The sequence below is a fragment of the Nerophis lumbriciformis genome, linkage group LG28, assembly GCF_033978685.3.
Source record: "Nerophis lumbriciformis linkage group LG28, RoL_Nlum_v2.1, whole genome shotgun sequence".
NCBI classification, from domain to species: Eukaryota; Metazoa; Chordata; class Actinopteri; order Syngnathiformes; family Syngnathidae; genus Nerophis; species Nerophis lumbriciformis.
Window position 1 is genome coordinate 16,230,794 of NC_084575.2, and position 24,133 is coordinate 16,254,926.

At 40.3% G+C, this 24,133-nt stretch overlaps 2 protein-coding genes across 2 annotated transcripts; both read left to right on the forward strand.

The window, feature by feature from the left end:
- Window positions 1–747: 747 nt before the first annotated feature.
- On the forward strand, window positions 748–4,279 carry LOC133570797 (ciliary microtubule inner protein 1-like). The gene is made up of 4 exons (XM_061923512.2): window positions 748–883; window positions 3,809–3,890; window positions 3,978–4,055; window positions 4,130–4,279. The coding sequence occupies exons 1-4, from the start codon at window positions 825–827 to the stop codon at window positions 4,277–4,279; spliced, it is 369 nt and encodes a 122-aa protein (XP_061779496.1). The 5' UTR covers window positions 748–824.
- A 4,116-nt stretch (window positions 4,280–8,395) lies between these two features.
- Window positions 8,396–24,042, forward strand: LOC133570907 (charged multivesicular body protein 4b-like). Its single transcript, XM_061923730.2, has 5 exons — window positions 8,396–8,747; window positions 17,434–17,611; window positions 17,687–17,801; window positions 17,884–18,010; window positions 22,628–24,042. Exons 1-5 carry the CDS (start codon window positions 8,570–8,572, stop codon window positions 22,687–22,689), a joined length of 660 nt encoding a protein of 219 aa, XP_061779714.1. The 5' UTR covers window positions 8,396–8,569; the 3' UTR covers window positions 22,690–24,042.
- Window positions 24,043–24,133: the final 91 nt, after the last annotated feature.

Consider the following 24,133-nt stretch of genomic DNA (forward strand, 5'->3'; position numbering starts at 1 on the left):
AACATCTTTTATAAAGTCTTCCAGGAAGAGTGGAAGCTGTTGTTGGTGCAAAGTGTTTTTCACTTTTCACTCTCTGTGGCTGTTTTAAAGCAAGAGTTTGACGTTGAAACAGTCCAGAGTCTGACGTCACTGAAGCTTTGACTGGAGTGCCATCTTGTGTTCATTCATTGTAACTACACATTCTAACACAGAACACTCCAGAGGTCAAAATGATCCTTGTATGACACTGTTAGGAATATTCAAATGTGCCTCAAAACGTTACTTCATTATGCTTTTATGGTATCAACATATGTTATTTACAACCATTTCTCTTTATATTCTATTCTATTTCAATATCGTTCTTGGGGTACTCATTAAGCTCAATCTGGGTGGTATGGTACTACATTTCATGCCAGCTCGTGTGTTTCAAGTCTGCTGGTACGACAATAAAGTTCCTTCAATCCTTGAATTAAGGTTTCTAAAATATGATTTAGTAAAGGTTACACAATCAATTCACATTGTTTTAATGCAAGCGACACGTAAACACTTTTTTTTTTCTCTGAAAGACCTTTAGTAAACAGTTAAGTTGTTTTTTAATGTGTTATGCACACATTTTAATGTGGATCAAACTCAACACGATGTTGTGGTTGCCATGGCTGTACACGCCAGTCAGGCAACGCCATCACCATGGTTACAGTAAACAGGTTTGTCAGTGTGACTTACACACAGGTGAAACATGAGCAGGGGCCCTGAGATAGACACCACACACACACACACACACACACACACACACACACACACACACACACTCACACACACACGCACACACACCCACAGTAGGAAAGATGGCAGAGGCAGAGCGAACATCTCAACCCATCAACTTTGTCCATCAGGATGAAATCTGGTAAAACGAATTATTACGGGTGACGACTCGATTCAAACCGATTCTCGCAATGTATTATTTAGTATAATAATTATGATGAAACTTTTTCAAAACAGGTTAGGGGTTAGAAAAGCTCCTTCTGGCTGCGTGGAGATGGTCTAAAAACCTTTTTTTTTTTTTTAAAGAATCGATTTTTGAAAATGATTAATTGGTTTAGAATCGGGATGAATAAAAATTGCGATTCACATGTGTATTGATTTTTTGTGCACCCGTTCGAGTTATTATTTTATATTTTTTCGTACATGTAATTGAGAAAAATTTAATGTACCGTATTTTTCGGAGTATAAGTCGTACCGGAGTATAAGTCGCACCTGCCGAAAATGCATAATAAAGAAGGAAAAAAACATATATAAATCGCACTGGAGCCCAGCCAAACTATGAAAAAAACTGCGACTTATAGTCCGAAAAATACGGTATGTCATAAATTATTCCAATCCATGTTTGTCCATCCATCCATTTGTGTACCTAATAAATAAGGTGTGCCTAATAATTTGGCAGAGGTGTACCTATATTTAGGCCAAATATGTACCTATTAATTTGGATGAGCCTAATATTCTGGCAGAGGTGTACCTGATATTAAGGCCAAATGTGTACTTAATACTGTTGACTGTACCCAGGGGCGCCGAAAAGGGGGGGGGGTAAAGGAGACGGATTCCAGGGGCCTATGATAGAGGGGGGCCCAGAGAGGCCCCTAATGATGATGAAATTATAATACAGAAAAAATAATGACACTGTGTTGGGGGCCCTGTAAAGATTCTTTTCATGGGGCCCAAAATCCCTAGCGGCGCCCCTGACTGTACCTAATATATTATAAACCTAATATAACAACAATTAAACATATAATAATATAATATTATTGCACATTTCTTTGTTTATATTGTATATTTAAGTTCTATATACCTATAATTTCCTTTTGTTTTTAGTTGTCCCATTCTATCCATCGCTTTTGAATACCGGTAGTTGGCATTGTCTATTATACTTTATTTTATTTTTTTTCCCTTTTTTTGTGCCTTTGAGCATGTTTTGTTATCCTTTCCTCTTGTAATTGAGCTACTCTTTCAAACAATTTCCATTGAGGATCAATAAAGTCTAAGTCTAAGTGAATTTATACCTATTACTTTGGGTCACGGATTGTCCATAACAAACACCATGTTCAAACATAAGGGTGTCCATATGTGCCCTTGGCACCAGGACAGCCTCGGACGCAGTTCCATGATCGACTTTGTAGTTGTGTTATGGATTTGCGGTTTCATGTTTTGGACACTCGGGTGAAGAGAGGGGCGGAGCTTTCTACCGATCACCTGGTGGTGAGTTGGCTCCGATGGTGGGGGAGGATGCCGGACAGACCTGGCAGGCCCAAACACATTGTGAGTGTCTGCTGGGAACGTCTAGCAGAGTCTCCTGTCAGAGAGAGTTTCAATTCCCACCTTCGGAAGAACTTTGAACATGTCACGAGGGAGGCGCTGGATATTGAGTCCGAGTGGACCATGTTCTGTGCTCTATAGTCGAGGCGGCCGATTGGAGCTGTGGTCGCAAGGTGGTTGGTGCCTGTCGTAGAGGTAATCCTAAAAACTCGCTGGTGGACCAGGGGTGAAGGATGCCGTCAAGCTGAAGAAAGAGTCCTATCGAGCCTTTTTGGCTTATGGGACTCCAGAGGCAGCTGACAGGTATCGACAGGCCAAGCGGTGTGCGGCTTCGGCGGTCGCATCGCAACAGCTACAATCAGACAGTCCGTTACCCCATACTCTCTGAACACTCCCTACAGGACTTCCCGAGGGACACGGTCAAATGCCTTCTCCAAGTCCACAAAGCACATGTAGACTGGTTGGGCAAACTCCCATGAACACTCAAGGACCCTGCCGAGAGTATAGAGCTGGTCCACCGTTCCACGACCAGGACGAAAATCACACTGTTCCTCCTGAATCCGAGGTTCTACTATTAGGTGTAGCCTCCTCTCCAGTAGACCTAAATAGAGCTTACCGGGAAGGCTGAGGAGTGTGATCCCACGATAGTTGAAACACACTCTGCGGTTCCCCCTTCTTAAAGAGAGGAAGCACCACCTCGGTCTGCCAATCCAAAGGTACCACCCCCGATGTCCATGCGATGTTGCAGAGTCTTGTCAACCAAGACAGCCCCACAGCATCCAGAGCCTTAAGGAACTCCGGGCGGATCTCCTTCACCCCCGGGGCCTTGCCACTGAGGAGCTTTTTAACTACCTCGGCAACCTCAGCCCCAGATATAGGAGAGCCCACCACAGATTCCCCAGGCACTGCTTCCTCATAGGAAGACGTGTTGGTGGGATTGAGGAGGTCTTCGAAGTATTCCCTCCACCGATCCACAACATCCGCAGTCGAGGTCAGCAGAACACCATCCTCACCATACTTGATGTTGACAGTGCACTGCTTCCCCGACCTGAGGCGGCGGATGGTGGCCCAGAATCGCTTCGAAGCCGTCCGGAAGTCGTTTTCCATGGCTTCCCCGAACTCCTCCCATGTCCGAGTTTTTGCCTCCACGACCGCTGAAGCCGCACACCGTTTGGCCTGTCGGTACATGTCCGCTGCCTCCGGAGTCCTATACAATACATAGTACAAAATGTTAATGTAAAAAGTGGACCGAATAATTATGAAATTGCCACATATTTGTAAAACTGCTCACACTTTGAAAAGTCACAAAGGAGCAGGAACAGGAAGGTATTTTCCTTTGTGGAGCGACACTGCCACCTAGTGGACTTTATTATGTCATGCCGTTATTAATATGCTTTGTGTTGTGCATATGTAATACATGTCACATTCTCGTGTACTTGCTAAAAAGAATGTATCACAGCAAAAAGTTCAATTTCCTGTTCAATGGTTATTGTCACACACGTGTGTGTGCGCGTGTGCACAGGAAAGCCCATGTGAACGCAGAAAAGGACCTAGCAGAGGTGTGGCCTAACAAGTGGGGTTTCCTCAGTGACGTCTACAAGGAGGTACTGGAGTGTGTGTTTGTAGATAGATATACTGTATACTTTTTTGATTTGTGTCTTGTAATAGAAACATTGTCTTTATGTTGTCAGTATGAAAGGGACAGCCTCAACCTGAAGAAAGTAGCCACAATGGAACTTACCAAACGACCTTTGACTCCCCCAGAAAAAGTATGACTCCTATCTATCGCTTCCTCCCTCTCTCACTCCATCCATCCATCTATGTATCCATCCATCCATCCCAGGTAGGCCCCTCCCCTCCAGTGCCAAAGACTAGTCAGGCTGTGATTGGTTGGCGCTCCGCTCACTCTCACCTGCATCTGGAAAGGTCCGGCATGTTGCATCATGGGAGACGCAGTTTCATCAAGGAGCTGGGCTGGCCTCACCAGGCTTGACCCAATGTTTCATTGCTGTTAGTTTTTTTGTTTGCAAAGTCAAAATATATACTGTTCACATTGCTTCACTTCTTTGTACAATTGATAATGTGTACACGTTACTTCAGTTAATAAAGTTTTTAATAGGTGGCCTTTCACATAAATATGGAAGTAGAATTGTCTCACATCAACTTATATACATCAATATCATATTATCGTAATACATATGCATATATTAATAAATATACAAATAAATAAATAATTTGAGTATTTGTATTTGTAAATATATTTTTGAGATTTGAAAATATATACAAATAAAATGTAAAAATATAAAAATGTGACATACAAATAAATCAAGAATTTGTATAAATAAACATGTATTTGTAAATATATTTTTGAGATTTTAATATAAATATGCTTGATTTTGTATTTGTATTTGTATTGAATTTGCATATGTGGATCACTTTTTTGTTTTTGTGTCGATGAGACATTCCTACCACAAACCCGATGCACAAATAAATGTGACCTACACAATCCCCTGAACAACCAGCAGAGAGCACTGCAGCCAGAGCGGTCTGGGTCACAGACATGGTCAGACACTGGCGAGCCAATCAGTGGCACACTAGGGAGGGTCATATTACGTCATGACTTTTGGGATGATTTGACACACATTGCACTGATAAGAGATCCATATATACATCGGGACAAGGTCATTAAACGGCATTGATACAATAAAATAAGCAGCTAGCACGGTCTTTCAGATTAACTGGATGAATTAGCATTAGCTAATACAACGCTAGCGTTAGCTAGCTCAGGCCCGTTGTGCGTTCTCTCTGTAAAGACGTGGATTGTTTTTGTGCAGAGAACTCCGTGCATTTTGCATATAATGCATATAATGCTCTGTGACCCAGACCGCTCTGGCTGCAGTGCCCTCTGCTGGTTGTTCAGGGGAGTGTGGAGTTCACATTTATTTGCACATCTGGTTTGTGGTAGGAATGTCTCATCGACAAAAAAGCAATACACATATGCAAATTCAATACAAATACAAAATCAAACATATTTATATTCATATCTCAAAAATATATTTACAAATACAAGTTTATTTATACCAATTCTTGATTTATTTGTATGTCACATTTTTATATTTATACATTTTATTTGTATATATTTTCAAATATCAAAAACAAATGTACAAATACGCGTTTATTTATACAAATTATTTATTTATATGTATATCACATTTGTATTTGTATTTGTATATATATTAATATATGCATATGTATTAATATCATATTGATATATTTTTTTTCATTTCATTTTTTATTTATCTCCTTCATTGATGTGCATCTTTGATTGATAGACAATTAAACCTCAGCAACTAAACACACATTTACACACCAATGCCTGAGAAGGAGCAGGATGAAGAAAAATCTTATATTTTCCTGCTCCCTTCAACATAATATGTAGTCTTACTTGATGGATAGCATACAAACCAAACAAATACATCCAAATATAATGAAAACAAACAAAAAACACACAAAAAGTGCACAACTTCATGAAGTACAAACCAAACAAAAAAATTAATATACGCCTCACAGGAAGATACAAAACAAATACAAAACCAAACAAAAAAAATAAGTAAAATAATAAATATCAAGCAAAATGTAAACACTTATGGCTGTCCATATGATCTTATTGTTCTGTCTTTAGACTTAGACTAGACTTAGACTTCCTTTTTATTGTCATTCAAATTTGAACTTTACAGCACAGATAACAACGAAATTTCGTTACATAAGCTCATGGTAGTGCAGGATAAAAAAGCAATAATGTGCATATATAAATAAATGAATATATATAAATAATATATAAATATGTATATATACAATAAATAAATACATATAAATATATATAAATAAATAAATAGATTACTGTACAGATAAATATATTGCACTTTTTCACATGCGTCCACGTTTATGGGTGTATGTTATATTGTCTTTTTTATTCCAGCGAGTTTATCCATTTTGGGGGGAGTTGAGGGGATAATTTAATTATGATGCGTTCAAGAGTCTTACGGCCTGAAGGAAGAAGCTGTTACAGAACCTGGAGGTTCTGCTTCAGAGGCTGTGGAACCTCTTTCTAGAGTCCAGCAGTGAAAACAGTCCTTGGTGGGGGTGAGGAGGAGTCTTTGCAGATTTTCTGAGCCCTGGTCAGGCAGCGGCTTTTTGCGATCTTCTGGTTAGGAGGAAGAGGAGTCCTGATGATCTTTTCCGCCATCCTCACCACTCTCTGGAGAGACTTCTACTTTATATATTTTTTTCAATTGGAATATATTTTTACAGTCTTTTATCTCCTTGTAAAAAGAATTCCATAGTTTAACCCCCACCACTGATATATACATTTCTTTTAAAGTTGTCCTTGAATACTGATGTTTGAAATTACCTTTTCTTCTATGCTCTGTATTCTCAGAAGCGATGACAAACATTTTTTGTAAATTTGCTGGTAGTGTTTTACTTTTAGCCTTAAACATAATACATAATGTCTGTAACTTCAACTTTCATATAAGTTGATGTGAGACAATTCTACTTCTATACATAAACATCATAGGTTTTCAGACTGAATCACAAGCTGTTTGTGTTTGTTGACTCACTTTCTGATCCTGTGAGAAAAATCTCGCGATGTCTCGTAACTTGCGTTTCTCTCGCCTGGCAAAAGAATAGGTGTCATAGCCATTAGCCAAGGAAAGCAGCAGCCTGTGCTCAAAAGTTGTTTAATGTTGTTGGAATGGTTAAAGGCCTACTGAAATGCGATTTTCTTATTCAAACGGGGATAGCAGGTCCATTCTATGTGTCATACTTAATCATTTCGCGATATTGCCATATTTTTGCTGAAAGGATTTAGTAGAGAACATCGACGATAAAGTTCGCAACTTTTGGTCGCTGATAAAAAAGCCTTGCCTGTACCGGAAGTAGCAGACGAGTAGCGTGACGTCACAGGTTGTGGAGCTCCTCACATCCGCACATTGTTTACAATCATGGCCACCAGCAGCGAGAGCGATTCGGACCGAGAAAGCGACGATTTCCCCATTAATTTGAGCGAGGATGAAAGATTCGCGGATGAGGAAAGTGAGAGTGAAGGACTAGAGAGCAGTGGGAGCGATTCAGATAGGTAAGATGTTGTGAGAGGCGGGTGGGACCTGATATTCAGCTGGGGAAGACTAAAACAGTAAATAAACACAAAACATATATATACTCTATTAGCCACAACACAACCAGGCTTATATTTAATATGCCACAAATTAATCCCGCATAACAAACACCTCCCCCCTCCCGTCCATATAACCCGCCAATACAACTCAAACACCTGCACAACACACTCAATCCCACAGCCCAAAGTACCGTTCACCTGCCCAAAGTTCATACAGCAAATATATTTCCCCAAAGTCCCCAAAGTTACGTACGTGACATGCACATAGCGGCACGCACGTACGGGCAAGCGATCAAATGTTTAGAAGCCGCAGCTGCATGCGTACTCACGGTACCGCGTCTGCGCATCCAACTCAAAGTCCTCCTGGTAAGAGTCTCTGTTTTCCCAGTTCTCCACAGGCCAATGGTAAAGCTTGACTGTCATCTTTCGGGAATGTAAACAATGAAACACCGGCTGTGTTTGTGTTGCTGCAGCCGCCCGCAATACACCGCTTCCCACCTACAGCTTTCTTCTTTGCTGTCTCCATTGTTCATTGAACAAATTGCAAAAGATTCACCAACACAGATGTCCAGAATACTGTGGAATTTTGCGATGAAAACAGACAACTTAATAGCTGGTCACCATGCTGTCCCAAAATGTCCTCTACAATCCGTGACGTCACGCGCTGACGTCATCATACTGAGACGTTTTCAGCAGGATATTTCCCGCAAAATTTAAAATTGCACTTTTGTAAGCTAACCCGGCCGTATTGGCATGTGTTGCAATGTTAAGATTTCATCATTGATATATAAACTATCAGACTGCATGGTCGGTAGTAGTGGGTTTCAGTAGGCCTTAAAGTTTGATGATAAATATAAAAATTTTTATTTAGAATGACTCTGACACCTGTCCCCGCCCTCCCTTCCCTTTTATGAGTCACGCCGTAGCTCTGACGTCATGACATCACGAGCCCAGTGGTGGAAGGCGGAAGTAGAGCGACAACAACACCAACAGCTGCCAGACTTCTACTTGAAAAGACCGCAAGGAGGATAAAAACATTTATTTCATTTGGTGCCATAAACCTCCAACGGTCAACACACATTGTCTGCGTTGACGTTGGGCACAAACATGTCGCTGTTTGGTAAGCTATTCGGGACCAAGGGAGGCAAGGCGCCAACACCCCAGGACGCTGTACAGAAACTACGAGAGACGGAAGAGATGTTGACCAAAAAACAAGAGTTTTTGGAGAAAAAAATCGACCAGGAGACGATGACAGCCAAAAGGCACGGCATGAAAAACAAACGAGGTAAAGGAAAAGTAGAAACTTAGCGAGCTAACCGCTTGACTTTGAGTTAGTTAGCATGCATGCTAGCTGGGGTAAAGGCAAAGTTGACAGACAGCATGACTCCGTGTTTTAATCACTTTGACAGCGAGACTGTTCTAGAACATTATTAGCAGACATACATGAAGTTAAAGATGGCAATTCAACCTATTGAGCTTAATAAATGGTCGAGCAGATGTTAAAACATGGAAGCAAGTCAACTAAGTTTGCTGTACTTTTTCATGAATCACCACAGTTCACCATCAACTATGGTAATCCATTATCAGTTTGGTTTCAAAAGTATGTTAACCCAGCTTTTTAAATCATAAGACTGTCTTTAAATCAGTGGTTCTTAACCTTGTTGGAGGTACTGAACCCCACCAGTTTCATATGCGCATTCACCGAACCCTTCTTTAGTGAAAAATAAAATGTTTTTTTTTTAAATTCAAGACAAAGTGATATGTTTTTGGTAACACTTTAGTATGGGGAACATATTCTAAGTAACAAAGACGTAATTTAGAGTTTTTTGTGGACACTAGGGGAACATATTCTAAGTAACAAAGACTTAATTTAGAGTTATTTGGTTAGGGTTAGGGCCAGGGTTAGACGGTTAGGGTTATAATAAGGCCATGTCGAATAAGGCATTAATAAGTACTTAATAATGACTAGCCAAGAGCCAATATGTTGCTAATTTGCATGTTAATAAGCAACTAATTAATGGTGAATATGTTCCCCATACTAAAGTGTTACCATGTTTTATTATTGGCGCACAAAATTAACCGTGCATGAACATCACCTTGTTCAAACAACAAAACCAACACAGTGCATAAACTCACAACAAATTACGCACCTGCAAATCAGTCTGACTTCTGCTGTTGCTGTATCCGTAATACGCCGAAAGGGAGAAGTTTTTATTTACACGATGAGTCGGGTGTGTTTTGACCTCTGCCGAACCCTTGAGGCCGACTCACCTAACCCCTAGGGTTCGATTGAACCCAGGTTAAGAACCACTGCTTTAAATTATCCTGTCTGAAGCTTTGACACCTTCCCGGGCTCGAACCAGCGTCCAAACTCTCCCCAAATGCCCATCCATCCTTCCATTTTCTACCGCTTGTCCCTTTTGGGGTCGCTGGAGCCTATCTCAGCTGCACTCGGGCGGAAGGCGGTGTACACCCTGGACAAGTTGCCACCTCATCACAGGGCCAACACAGATAGACAGAGACTAGTGTGGCACACTCACATTCACACACTAGGGCCAATTTAGTGTTGCCAATCAACCTATCCCCAGGTACATGTCTTTGGAGGTGGGAGGAAGCTAGAATACCCAGAGGGAACCCACGTAGTCACGGGGAGAACATGCAAACTCCACACAGAAAGATCCCGAGCGGGATTGAACTCAGGACTACTCTTCGTATTGTGAGGCACATGCACCAACCCCTGTATTCCACCGTGCTGCCCTCCCCCCAAATGAAAGTAGGCTAAAGGCCAACCCACAGTCTAGCACGGCTCTTAAAGCATCGGCGAGGTTTTGATTAATGTACTTGAACACAGCTAAACTAGCTGACATCAGTTACATCATTTTGAGTCTGGTTTACGGTAACAACCACTGTATTTACACCATGTTTGAATGTTTTGCAAAGCAATTAGTGTTATTGTCTGTGTGTGATGTGTGCTGTGCTTCAACATGTATGTATGTACGTGAGGATGTTTTTGTATGTACATTATGTTTTTAGCTTCCTTTCATGCTCACAAACATTTGATGAAGAGCTGAATGGTTATTGTTAGACACCCTTTCTGTGCTACTCATCATTCTGTGACGATGAAACTTGATTTACTGCATAGTTCAACACTGAGTCGCCATGCAGACAAGCATGTGCGTGCGCAAAGTCTTTGAATAACGACATCATACCAACAAAATGACTCCTTTTTAGCGTTCCACGCAAAGCATGCCATCCACAAGACAAGCAGGAACGAAATAGTGGAACAATACCATCATAAAGACACACTGTATAATTTGGAAACCACGTTTACCTGCACACAATAGTCCGACTAAAGTTGACATTGTCAAGACACGACACGACGCGACTTTAAGTGTATGTCCACAAGTGCCAATTGTCGTCCAGACTAGTGTCTGTTTTGTCCGTTTAAATGTGAACACACTCCAAGACAATGTACTGTACACATATCACATACGCTGTCAATTTGAGACATTGCTAATTGTATATACTTAACTGAAAACGTGGGCTACGTTCACACTTAAGGGTCAGATGTTCAATTCAGATTTTTTTTTGTCAAATCCGATCCTTCACGTTACAAAAAAAATGCAGTTTCTAATGTGAATGCAAATTGACACGCATGCAGACATGACGTCATGATGTCGCACTCAATGCAGTGTTTATGGAATTAAACATGGCTTCCACACTGGTCGGTCTCAGTACTGGCGCATTTTTGGCAATTTCAAGGATTTTGTGGCAATCAAAGTCAACATTTTCTGAACCGAATTATTGCGCATAGCAGTATAAGAAGGAAGAGGATATTTTGATATTTGTGTACTGTCACGACCTGTCACTTCACGCCGTGACTTATTTTGAGTGTTTTGCTGTTTTCCTGTGTGTAGTGTTTTAGTTCTTGTATTGCGCTACTATTTTGGTGGCTTTTTCTCTTTTTTTGGTATTTTCCTGTACCAGTTTCATGTCTTCTTTTGAGCGATATTTCCCGCATCTACTTTGTTTTAGCAATCAAGAATATTTCAGTTGTTTTTATCCTTCTTTGTGGGGACATTGTTGATTGTCATGTCATGTTCGGATGTACATTGTGGACGCCGTCTTTGCTCCACAGTAAGTCTTTGCTGTCGTCCAGCATTCTGTTTTTGTTTACTTTGTAGCCAGTTCCGTTTTAGCTGTGTTCTGCATAGCTTTCCCTTAGCTTCAATACCTTTTCTTAGGGGCACTCACCTTTTGTTTACTTTTGGTTGGATACCTTTTGACTTGCACGCTGCCTCCCGCTATTCCCGACATCTACAAAGCAATTACCTACTGATATGGAAGAGTATTACACGGTTACTCTGCCGAGCTCTAGACAGCACAGACACTCAACAACACATAATTTGCAGACTATAATTACTGGTTTGCAAAAAATATTTTTAACCCAAATACGTGAAATTAGATAATCTACCATGACACACCAGACTGTATCTCACGGCACACTAGCGTGCCGCGGCACAGTGGTTGAAAAACACTGCTCTGGGTCACATGTCTTAATACAAGGGAACAATAATTTAACCACTGTATTGAGGAATGGTGATTTGGCCTAAAATCTAATTACACGCTCCGCTCCCGAGTTTTAACAGAATGAAAACGCAGTCAGTAGCACTGGCGTATGACTACTTGATGACCACTCTGTAGTGTAATGAAGTTTTAATTGTTGCAGAAACTTTGTGACACTTGGTTTTTACATGTCAGGCATCATACAATTTCAATATTGGGCGTCACGGATGACAGAAGATGCTCTTGTTACTTTATCCAGATAATCTCATTGTGTTTGATGCTGGCGAACAATGCTAACAATGTCATCAGGCCACAAATAGATCTTCCACGCTGATATATTCCAATCAAACTGGCTCCTGTGTGTCTCCTGGTAGTCCAGAGCGCACACATTCAGTCCAGTGGCGAAGGTGAGGGCTTCATGTATGATGTATTTAATCTCATTCAGAAGAGAGTAGGTCATGTTCAGGGTTATGAGACAAATGCAGTAAAATGATATGAATTAAGAAGTCTAACATTATCATAAATAAATAAATGTTGTGTCGGATTTTTTCACATCAGTGTGCCTCACAAAACAAAGGTCCTAGGTTCGATCCTGGGCTTGGGATCTTCCTGTGTGGAGTTTGCATGTTCTCCCCATGACTGTGTGGGTTCCCTCCGAGTACTCCGACTTCCTCCCACCTCCAAAGACATGCACCTGGTGATAGGTTGATTGGCAACACTAAATTGGCCCTAGAGTGTGAATGTAAGTGTGAATGTTGTCTGTCTATCTGTGTTGGCCCTGTGATGAGATGGCGACTTGTCCAGGGTGTATCCCGCCTTCCGCCCGAATGCAGCTGAGATAGGCTCCAGCACCCCCCGCGACCCCAGAAGGTGACAAGCGGTAGGAAATGGATGGATGGATGGATGGATGGATGTGAACAGTGCCATTCCAAATGTTTCATATTCGACCCAGGCCTCTCTTGTATGTGGATATAAATCAGATATATGTGCGATGCGTCCTCAATGTGAACGCTACTGCACTCAGGGCGCATTCATCCAACCAGAACGCCATCAAAAAGCGTTAAGTGTCATAATTGTTTGCCAAAATAGATGGTTTACTTTGATTACACAAAATGTTTGAAATTGCCACAAATGCGCCAGTACTAAGACCGACTTGAGCTAAAGCCATGTTTACTTCCATAAAAATGGCATTGCGTGCGACATTATGATGTTATGTTCTCATGCTGGTCGGATTGCATTCACATTAGAAATTGCTTTTTTTTTTGTTATGCGAACAGCCACTAAAAAGATCAGATTTGACTAAAAAGTCTGAATTGGGCAGCCTACCCTGCAGTGTGAACCTAGCCTTAGGCAAAACCAACTTATTGTACCTGTTGGTGCCTGTTTTTGTGTATTTGGTATCCCCTTAGTCCCGAAAATGTGAAATCAAACCAAGGAGGCATGGCAGAGATGTTTATAAAACAATCTTGCCTTCTTCCAAACTTGCTACAAACCTTTTTTTTGGAACGTGACACTTTTTAACAATTTTTTGCCTTTATGTCAGCAAATATCTCCTTCTATGGTGGAGGTTTACACGAAGAGCATTGCGCGAGTTCACCATTTTTATTCAGTTGTTGTCTGGCAGACAGTCACATTCATGCTTAAATCCTCCCGCTGTTGCCATTTCTAATAAAAAGTAGCATATAGTTTTAACTTTTATCTGTCAGTAGACTCCATATGGAAGCGCTAAAAACTACAACATGGCTGACGCACTTGAAGTGGTGGCACGTAAATAAGACCGCCCCTAGACGGCGTATTCTGAAGAGACCGTCAGAAAGCGGCTCCAAGATGGTCTGTAAAACAAAATAACCGCAATTACATGTTAAGTAGACCACAAGGAAGTGTTTTAAATGTAGAAAAAAAATCTTAATATGTTCCCTAGTTTAGGCAAACATCACTTTCACCCATATGCCAACCATCAAGACTCAGCCTTTCTGTCATGATTCAGCATGTTAAATGTTGTTAGGTACTTTCATTTTGTGTACCTGGTCAATTCTGACGGAGAACAAAGAACGATTCATTGTCTGGCAATGGACACATCTACTATCACTCATTATTTAAACACATTTTTACCACTGAAACTGGCTTCTTTAGTCCAGTTCTGCTTCTTAATGCAGTCATGTAATTGTCCTAGGATAGAGAAGCTTAATGCCAGGCAGTCCAGGATTGTCAAGCCATGCCCAGTTGCTGTTGGGGCCAACTGGGTCAACTGGTCCAACCCAGTTGTTTGTTGTCCTTAATAGGCCTGGGCTGGTAGCAAATTTTGTTTGACAATATATTGACCTACAACTTATTGCCGATAAACAATATTAACCACTGATGTAATGTAATGCTAATACATAATAGTAATGCATGTGTATAATTTCAAATGCAGCACATTTGTATTTCTCGTGTATTTTAACATTGTAATTGGAATGTAAACATTTAAATCTCCAAGTTAAATAAAAGAAAAACAATTATAAATATAAAATATACTTTGTCTGTTAGCTAAATTTTGAGCTTGAATTAAAATCACAACCAAAAGCAATAAAATAGGTTATGTCTCTGTTAAGGAGGGGTTGTGGTGCCCTCAAATATACACAACCAAAACAGTAAACAAAATGGCTAAATAATGTATTGACAAACAAAGTTGCACTTCAATATTGAACATGTAAGCAGAGGTAGAGTTGTACATTACTAAACTGACAATCAGGTTAGGACCGTTTTATAAACAAATGTGCAGAATAACAATAAATGTAAACACTACAGTATGAGCAGATGTATTAACAGGTCATAAGCTAAAAAACTTAAGTCTGGCAGATTCAGAGCAAAAAAGCACCAACATGACAAGTGTTTGTCAAACGTTTGCTGTGTTTTTTGAAATGCTGCTTTTATAACTGTAGTGAAGTGAAGTGAATTATATTTATATAGCGCTTTTCTCTAGTGACCCAAAGCGCTTTACATAATGAAAGCCAATATCTAAGTTACATTTAAACCAGTGTGGGTAGTAATTGGCACCATGTCTAGCAATGTAATGATTTAAACCACACTTTCTGTGAGCACAAACCATTTTGCGCGGTTTAGTTTTTACTGAAATTGTACACCAAATGTCTCAGTAGTGTGGACTGTCGGGTGGTTGTGTTGGAAGGGGGTGTGCAGGTTTGTCGTATTTGCGCACATTCGGCAAACTGGCTCCTCGGTGTTGCTAGGCACATCATGTTCCAAATGTTTAAACTGAAATATTCCCACACTGGTGCGGTGGCATTAGGTTTTGTGATCATTTTGTCCATGTTCCCTAATACATGTGTTGCTGAAACCGATGAAAAACGTGAATGCTCTTGATGCCCATGCCTAGTCTTTAAAGCAAACAGAAGCTCAATGCCATATTTGTGATGTTGGGCCTCTAGTAAGTCAAGGCAGAGATTTTGATTAAAGATGGGCTTAAGAGTCCTGCTTTGGTTGGACCAAATTGTCATTTAGTATGCACAGAGTCCGGAGCAATTTACTACCTCCACAAAGGCTCTTTATGTTGGTGTTTGGTTAGTTTATTTACATGAATCCCACATACTGTGGGGGAAATAAGTATTTCATCTTCATCCTCTTACAAACATGTGAACAGTCCAGATTTTTGTGGGAGGTTTATTTAATAGAGATAGACGAAATGGGTAGGGGATAATACTTGTAGACCTGCACAAGACTGGAGTGAACACATTTTGGATCTGGATCAAATACTTATTTCACTCAAATACAAATTAGTGCTGTCTCGGGTTGTCCCGATACTAATATTTTGCTACCGGTTATAACATGTATTTTGATACTTTTCAAAATGAAGGGGACCACAAACATTTTTTATTTTTGGCTTCATTTTAATAAAAAAAATCTTACGATACTTTATACATATGGTTCTTATTGCACTCAAAGAACAATTTTACAAGATTAAAATGAAATTGAAAGGCATTAAACACATTGGGTTTTTCTTGTTGCACTCAAAGAACACTTTACAATTGTGTATATTACATGTAGCCTGCCATAATCTAGGATTAGGGAATAATAGAAAATAAATCTTTACTGACATAGTATTACCGGTAAATGCTTTATGATTTATTCTTGCCATTCTTGGTCTGCGCTTTAAGAAAAATACAATCATGAGTAAATACTAAACTCAATACTATGGCTGAAACTACACAGATAAGAGAAGTATCAGGTAAAACACACATTGTAAAGATATAACGCAAATTGTAGCAATTTGTTACAAAATTCAGTCATTTCATTTGCATTAGTTTCCGCTACGTGGGCGGTTTAGAGTCCGCTAATATTTGGCATCAAGCCAAGCAGCTGTGTGCGCGTCTTCGTATCTACATGTGCACAGCAGGGGAGCTGCTTTACTCTAGTACTTTTAAACTCCTTGTGCATGTCTGGAGGATTGTTATTTAAATATTTACCTAAGTTTGAAGCGCAGGTGGTAATACTGCTATGCAACCTTTGGCAAGGCATGTTTTAAAGCACTGCCTGCAGCGTAGCGCTTCCATGTTTAAAGCGTCGTCTTTATCTATGGTTTTGAAGCCCAAATACTTCCATATTGTTCTTCATGCACCCTCTTTATTAACCAGTAGAATTGTCTTTATTTGCCATTTTTCCTCTCTCTCTGTTTCTGCTTGTGTGCTCTGTGAGTGTGTGCGTGCTGACACTCAACATGCTCCTCCGCTCTGTGCGTCGCCGCCGCACAGCAGCATGCAGATGAAAAAAAAATTCTGGTATTTTTCATTGGCAGTATGGTATCGTTTTCAATTAATTAGTACCACGGTACTTTATTAGTACAGGTATGCCGTAAAACCCCAGTGCTGTCAAATTATTATTTTTTTAAAACCAGATTAATCACGCTTTTAATTTGGATTAATATATATTAATCACAGGTAAATACCTGCTTGCATAATTTAAATTAACTTAAAAAAGAGACCAAGATTTGGACACAAATGCAATTTTATTGTCAGAATGTCATACAGAAACATTTTTAAAATGTGTTACTTGAGTGCACATCATTTATTTGCTTAAAACACTTATCTAAAGTCCAGTGAGTTTTTTTTTAAGTGAAATAAACCAGCAAGCATACCAGTCAGTCTCCTCACCCATCTTGGCACTGACTCATGCATTGACCTGCTCACTGACCATATGAAAACTTGCGCCGCCTTTCAGGTAACTATCCACAGTTAAGGCAAGAGAGAATAAACGGTCAAAATAAATTGCATGATTAATATGCATACATATGATTAATGCAATGTTTTTTGTGATTAATCACAATAGTTACCTTGTAAAACAGCCTTAATACAGATTAATTCATAACCTTTATTTGTTTTGCCTCCCACCCTCTACACCCCCCTCACTCCCAGCGGCGCTACAGGCCCTGAAGAGAAAAAAGCGGTACCTTACCCAACTGCAGCAAATCGACGGCACATTGTCCACTATAGAGTTCCAGAGGGAGGCGCTAGAGAACGCCAACACCAACACCGAAGTGCTGAAGAACATGGGCTTTGCTGCCAAGGCCATGAAGGCCGCACACCAAGAACTGTAAGTCACCAACAGCTTAGTGTTTATACGTCACATTGCGTGTAACCATCACGTTTATTCAAACGGCGCGTGCAGGAACATCGACAAAGTGGACGACATGATGGACGACATCACAGAACAGCATGAGATCGCACAGGAAATTACAAACGCCATTTCCAATCCCCTTGGTTTCGGGGAGGACGTGGACGAGGTACTATTGTAGAGCTGAGGTTTATGTTGAGACTGTCATGAGTATCCTACTGCAGTTTTAATTCATTTTTTTGTGTGCTTAGGATGAGCTCCTGGCAGAGCTAGAGGAGATGGAACAGGAAGAGCTGGACAGAAATCTTCTGGAAGTGGAAGGAACGTCAGACGTTCCTCTGCCAAACGTCCCGTCTACATCGCTGCCATCCAGACCAGGTGTGCTGTTCATTTAAGGAGAACAATACCTCATTTCCTCATTTTGTGGCCAGAGGGTGTTAATTTACTCCAACATAGAAAGGGAGAGGCCTTTACTTTGACCAATATATTTTTTTTTAAATATGATTCAATAATTAGAGATGTCCCGATATTTCCCTTTTGTAAGTGAGAGTTGCCAAGGCCAGCCGATCTTTACCAAAGCTCTGTCCCAGTGTTTACATGGTTAAAGACTGTACTTATGTGAAAGATTAATTTTAAAATGGATGCATGCTCTCGGAGACAATTACATTTCTATACTCCTTGTTACCCACATGCAGGAGTTGCATGAATTCCATGAGGGTGCATGTCTTGCCAGAACACTGGCTCGAATTTAAGATCAAGATGCAAAAAACGTGTCGTTTATCCACAGTGCAGTGCCGCTTCTAACATACTAATCCTCACTACCATGGTGTAAAATAAACAAAGTTTCTTCCTAGTATTATAACTGGGGATGATGTTTGTTAAGAAATTAGTAATGGTGTTGTTTACTTTTTGCTCCATTACATGTCAACAAAATACAATTATTAACCTACTTGTATTCATCTGTGTTCACCAAGTTGAAGGGGAGGAGATTTTTCACCATCATTCTCGTTAGCTTGTGGGTAATGTTGTTACTCTCCTCTTCACTAATTTTGCTGCGCTCTGCGTTATACCTCGCTATGGTAAATGGGTTAACGCTCTGTGCTACAGAGCAAACACTGCCCTGGTCACTCTGGCTGTCATGAATGTCATCATCTGAAATAGGATAACGTTAACATTATCTTAATTCACATCTTGCAATCACTAGTTTATAAGACAGACCTGCAAACTCTGGAGTGGTGTAGGCTACAAGATACCGTTAACGTTATCAGACACATACAAAAAGGCTAACGTTAATGTTACCGTTAGCCACTGACTATGCTTAGGTAACGTTAGTCTCGCTAACATTACTGCAGTCCTGGTTGATATAAGAGGTAACGTTATTTTAGCCTAAAGGCTACAAGTGAGCAGATACGGAAATTAACCGGCAACAGTTAACGTTAGTTACTCACCGGCACTATCACTGGGACTGCAGGTTGAAGCAGAGGAAGAGGGGCGTGCTTCTTCATCTCGGTCGCTGCTTCTCCACGTGTCGAAGACGTGACACGTTTCTCTAACCTTTAGGTTATGTACGGCTTGAACATGTTTCAACATGTTTGTTGTACTGCTCCCCTTACAGGAAAGCGAAGCCTGGCAATAATTGCAGATAGCCGTTTCCTCGTCGAACTTCTTAGTAAAGTGAAGCCATGCCTTGGAGCGTTTTTTCCGGTCCATTGTTGTTGCTGCTTCTGTATCTGCCGCCGAATGACTGAGCTACGTCATTTCCTGTGACGTGCCACAGGACATTTCCTGTGACACAGGATTCGTTCCCAGGGATTCGAATAAAGAACCAAATCTTTTTCTTTACTATAGTGGCTTCGATAACGGGAACCGTTTCTCAAAAAGGGATTCGAATCCATGGAATCGGTTCTTTTCTTATCGAACAATCGGGAGAACCGGTTTCAAACATCATCCCTAATTATAACTGCAGTACCAGAGTAAAATAAATGGGTAAACATACTATACACACTCACACCGAGAAGGACGACAAGAGAAGCTAACCGCCAAAGCTTCTAAGCTTCTAAAGTAGGGCGGATCAATCCAGATATCAATACTATCGGTACCTACTTCAGTGGGGATGTAACGATATGAAAACTTCATACTACGGTTATTGTGACCAAAATGATCACAGTTATCATTAATATCGCAGTATTGTTCAATATGCTCAAAAAGTACTTATACACACACTGATATCTTTTGACCAAGTTTTTTTTAAATATCTAAAATAGATAGACACAATGTTAAAAAGCCACTACTTTGCATGTTTTGTGTTTCTTCCGCTCCACTGAAAGTGTTTTAGTCTTATTATTGTATCTCAGAGTGTCCACAGGTCATTAAAAAGCATTAAATGGATTTTGTGAAAATTAAGGCCTTAAATGGCATTAAAAAGTGTTAAATTAGATGTCCCGAGGCAATAAAAAATGTCATACAGTAAGAAGCCATGACCAATAGTTAACAAGTCAATTCAACGATAAATTAAAATGAATTTACCGTAATAACTTTGCCGTCATGAATAAGTTGCTATGTCCGTGTGTTTCTTTCTTCGTCTTTGGCTTTCAAACTGGATAGAAGGAGTCTCACTCTGTGCATCGCCCGTTTGTTTATTTGACAGTGGAATTACATGAACTGAGTAAGCCTCCTGTCAGTCATTCACTATCTTTGTTTCGGTATGAGCAAGCAGGACCTACTTGCAATTCTCTTCGACACATTTTCCTGTGTGTAGTTGTGGTAGCGACACTCACTTAAATGTCAGAGCTGGAACTAATCATTTTAATAAAACAGTCACTCTTAATGTGTGAATTGCTTCAAAACCGTAGGAGAAGACATTTACAAAGGTGGGGCTATGTGAACCCCGGAAGTTATGTTGCAACAAGCTGGCCAATCACAATCTTTTTTTCTCTCAAACTTTATTTCAGCAACATGACACACATAATCCAAACAATCAGAACATACACGTAAACATGTCTTCGTACATTTTTTCAAAATATGTACATAAATATTATTTTTGTCTGTACAATAATTAAGAAGATTTAACAAAACTCCCATAAGGAAATAATACAAAAAGAAACATGAAACACGTTTAGGGGATAACAAAATAAAATAGAATAAAAAATGTTTTATTTTGTCGTTGATAGAAATGGTCTTAAAATGTATTTTAGGATGTGGGAAGTTTTCAATACCTTTTGTTTTTCTTAGTCATCCTTAGTGAACACTAGTTAAAGCCCATTGATGGTAAACCCAGAGAGGCGTTCTGCTGTGTCCAGGAAAGCTAATTGAAAGAGGTCGTATTATGATTTTTTTCTACAGTTAGAACACTTCCTTGTGGTCTACAAAACATGTAATGGTGGCTCTTTGGTCAAAATTTGGCATAGATTATGTTTTACAGACCTTTTCCAACCACTTTCTGACCGTCTCTTCAAGATGCGCCGTTTTGTGGGCTTATTTACGTACATCCACTTTGACTGCGTCTTCTCCCCGTCAGCCATGTTGTAGTTTTTAGTGCTTCCATAGTGGGTCTACTGACAGATATAAGTTAGAACTATATGCTACTTCGTATTACAGAAGGCAAAAGCAAAGGGTGCCTTGGACTCAGTCTGGACCCCCTCCCGAGGGTCCAGCCTTAGACTGATATTTTTTACTCTTCCCCCCTTTCCCAATATCACCCTTTTCCCACCTTTTTTAAGGAGCGCCGTAAGTGGCTGATCCGTTGGCGGTCCCGTCTTGTCCCCCTGTAATGTATGTCTGCTCTTAGTGGGACTGTGCCGAAAATGAAATTTCAGTTCTTATGTGTCTTGTACATGTTAAAGAATGGACAATAATAAAGCATCTTGAATCTTGAATGTGCATGTATGAGCCAGTCTGCCCCACAACAAGAGGATAGAGAAAAAGAAGGAACTTATTAGCGACAAGGTCGGACTACAATGGTGGACTCGCGCATAGTACTTCGGGTAAATTTCTACTGTATATGGATAATCCGCTGACGTGACCGGTGGAAAAAATATAACAGGTTGTGTAAATTCCAAACAGCTTGTTTGGAGGAAGTTTAGAGGAAGGCAAGATTGTTTTATACATATCTCCGCCATGCTTCCATTGATTGATTTCAAATTTTTGGGTGCTATGCAGATTCCAAATACACACAAACAGGTACCAATAGGTATTAAAAAAAGTAGGTTTTGCATAATTGGTCGCTTTTCAATCAGAGCCAATAGTAGTTTTTGCTTTTGTTTAATTATTGTGACTTATCCACTTGATATAGTTAAAAAATGGTATATCACATTCAATTCCACGAACTTAATTACATCATTTGATTAACAATAATATTAGAAATGACCAATATATTCTATATTTTTTGAGATAAGCTTTATTAAAAATGTGTTTTTGTGTTTACTTGAGTTACTTGCTATGAAACATTTTCACTTCTATAATCTATTGTTAAGTATCTGATCAGGACTTGAAATCAGATCAGATCCAAGGCCAAAAATGTTGATCGGGACATCTTTAACAATATTAACAATTTTATGTCACCTGAAAGTGGAATTTAAACTCAATTGAAAACGGCAGCGAAAGATGAAGAATCCTTTGAGGGACTGTAGTGTTACTTTACAAGTTAGCTGTGATGAGGGTAATGTGCTACTTTGTAACAGCATTCAGATTACAGTTAGTGTAACACATTACTGTTGCATGTGGCAGTAATCACATTACAAATCAAACAGCTTGTTGCATGCGCAGCTTTCCGGCAGGACCGAGACACAAATCAAACGCACCTTTTTAAAAATGAGTAATATATGTATTTTTTTAACTTAGTGATACACATTTTTCTGTATTTTTAGTGTAAGTGCACTTATGCAAGGTGTGGCCAGGGAGACCTGGCAACAGTGTTTCTTGGACCAATTGAGGAAACACAATATTAAGCGTTCCGTGTGGTGAGCAGGAGGTGATGATTTGTGTTGTTTGTTTCAGCCAAGAAGGAAGAGGAAGACGAGGATGACATGGCCGACCTGCACGCCTGGGCCACCAACTAACCTAGCAGGCCACGCTAGCTGGCGTCCACCCCCTCCCTCCCCTCTCCTGCAAAGGGGTAGCCAGACTCTGGACTGCTGAGCTGGCACGCTGCTCCAACGTCCCTGCGACCCCCCCCCACAACTCCATCTTGTAGTATGCACTCGTGCACATGTTTGAGCGAGAAGGTCTGTGTTGCTCCATCGGTTCTCACCCGAGTGCACGAGTGCATACTTTGAGGAGCAACACCACGTCTCCAATGTGAGGAATCATCAGGTGTGCGCTGAGGGGGTCATGGGCGTGGCTTGGATCCAAAACCAGAGCAATGACGCAACTCTTGAGAATTTGTGCTCGTCATGTTCGTCATAAGAGTCTTTCCTTATCACCATGAAGGTGATTAAAAAAAAGACATATAGGTGATGATGCAATGGGGGCAGGGGGAACAGTTCACTACACCTTCTTTAAAAAACATGAGAACTTTTATAATCTCGTTCTTTGTTGTTATTGTTAAATAAACCTTCCTTGCCAGACTAAATCATCAAAAGACTGTACTTTTATAATAAAATTAGCTGCTGTTTATTTAACTCTGTTGTCCTCCAGAACTGCATCAGCCGGTTCCTGTCAGACCCTCAAGCTGCTGATCCTGCCTGTCCTTTCTCTTGAACGCAAATTCTAGTCCGCATTGATGACTCAAGGCAGAAACAAGCGTTCTGTCATAGCTGGGTTAAATTTAACTTAAGAGACTGTTTCAATGTGGCCACTGTCGTACCACCTTTGACTTGGTGACCTCTCGACTCAGCAGTTTAGGCTAGTCAGTTACAGCGCCCTCCTGAGGTTGTAGCTTGACATAGATGTGCATGATTTGCAGCTGGTTGGCAGCAGTGAAACCCTCTTTTCATAATGGACCCAGTCACAACTTAACTTTAGCATCAAATAATGTATTTGAAATGTTATACACATGTTCCAATAGGAAGTAATGGAAGTACACATGATCAGTTCCAAAGTGAAACTGTGAACAGCATTTTTAGAAATGAAGAGAAAACAAGGGATTACAACATGTACTGAACTGAATTATATTTATATAGCGCTTTTCTCTAGTAACTCAAAGAGCTTTTACATAGTGAAACCCAATATCTAAGTTACATTTAAGCCAGCGTGTGTGGCACCGGGAGCATGTGCCCAAGGACACAACGGCAGTGAGTAGGATGGCGGAAGCAGGGATCGAACCTAGAACCCTCAAGATGCTGGCACGGCCACTCTACCAACCGAGCTATACCACCCCATGTATCGATATGAAAGTTATGTAATTGTTTTGGATATTAAATGAGCGTAAATTAATTCACTAAAGTTCAATAAACTGAGCTATCCAAACATAACACTTTGGGTTTGTGTCATAGATGACTAAGCAAATTGGTTGCCAGATATAAAAACACATTTATCGCTGATGACAAATGAATTTCAAGAAAA

Bases quoted from the DNA above. Each gene is read 5' to 3' on its own strand.
- LOC133570797 (XM_061923512.2), top strand. From the start codon at position 825: ATGGCAGAGGCAGAGCGAACATCTCAACCCATCAACTTTGTCCATCAG. The intron at 884-3,808 runs GTAAAACGAATT...GCGTGTGCACAG, and splicing joins GTCCATCAGGATGAAATCTG to GAAAGCCCATGTGAACGCAG. The intron at 3,891-3,977 runs GTACTGGAGTGT...TTATGTTGTCAG, and splicing joins TCAGTGACGTCTACAAGGAG to TATGAAAGGGACAGCCTCAA.
- LOC133570907 (XM_061923730.2), top strand. From the start codon at position 8,570: ATGTCGCTGTTTGGTAAGCTATTCGGGACCAAGGGAGGCAAGGCGCCA. The intron at 8,748-17,433 runs GTAAAGGAAAAG...CCTCACTCCCAG, and splicing joins CGGCATGAAAAACAAACGAG to CGGCGCTACAGGCCCTGAAG. The intron at 17,802-17,883 runs GTACTATTGTAG...TTGTGTGCTTAG, and splicing joins TCGGGGAGGACGTGGACGAG to GATGAGCTCCTGGCAGAGCT.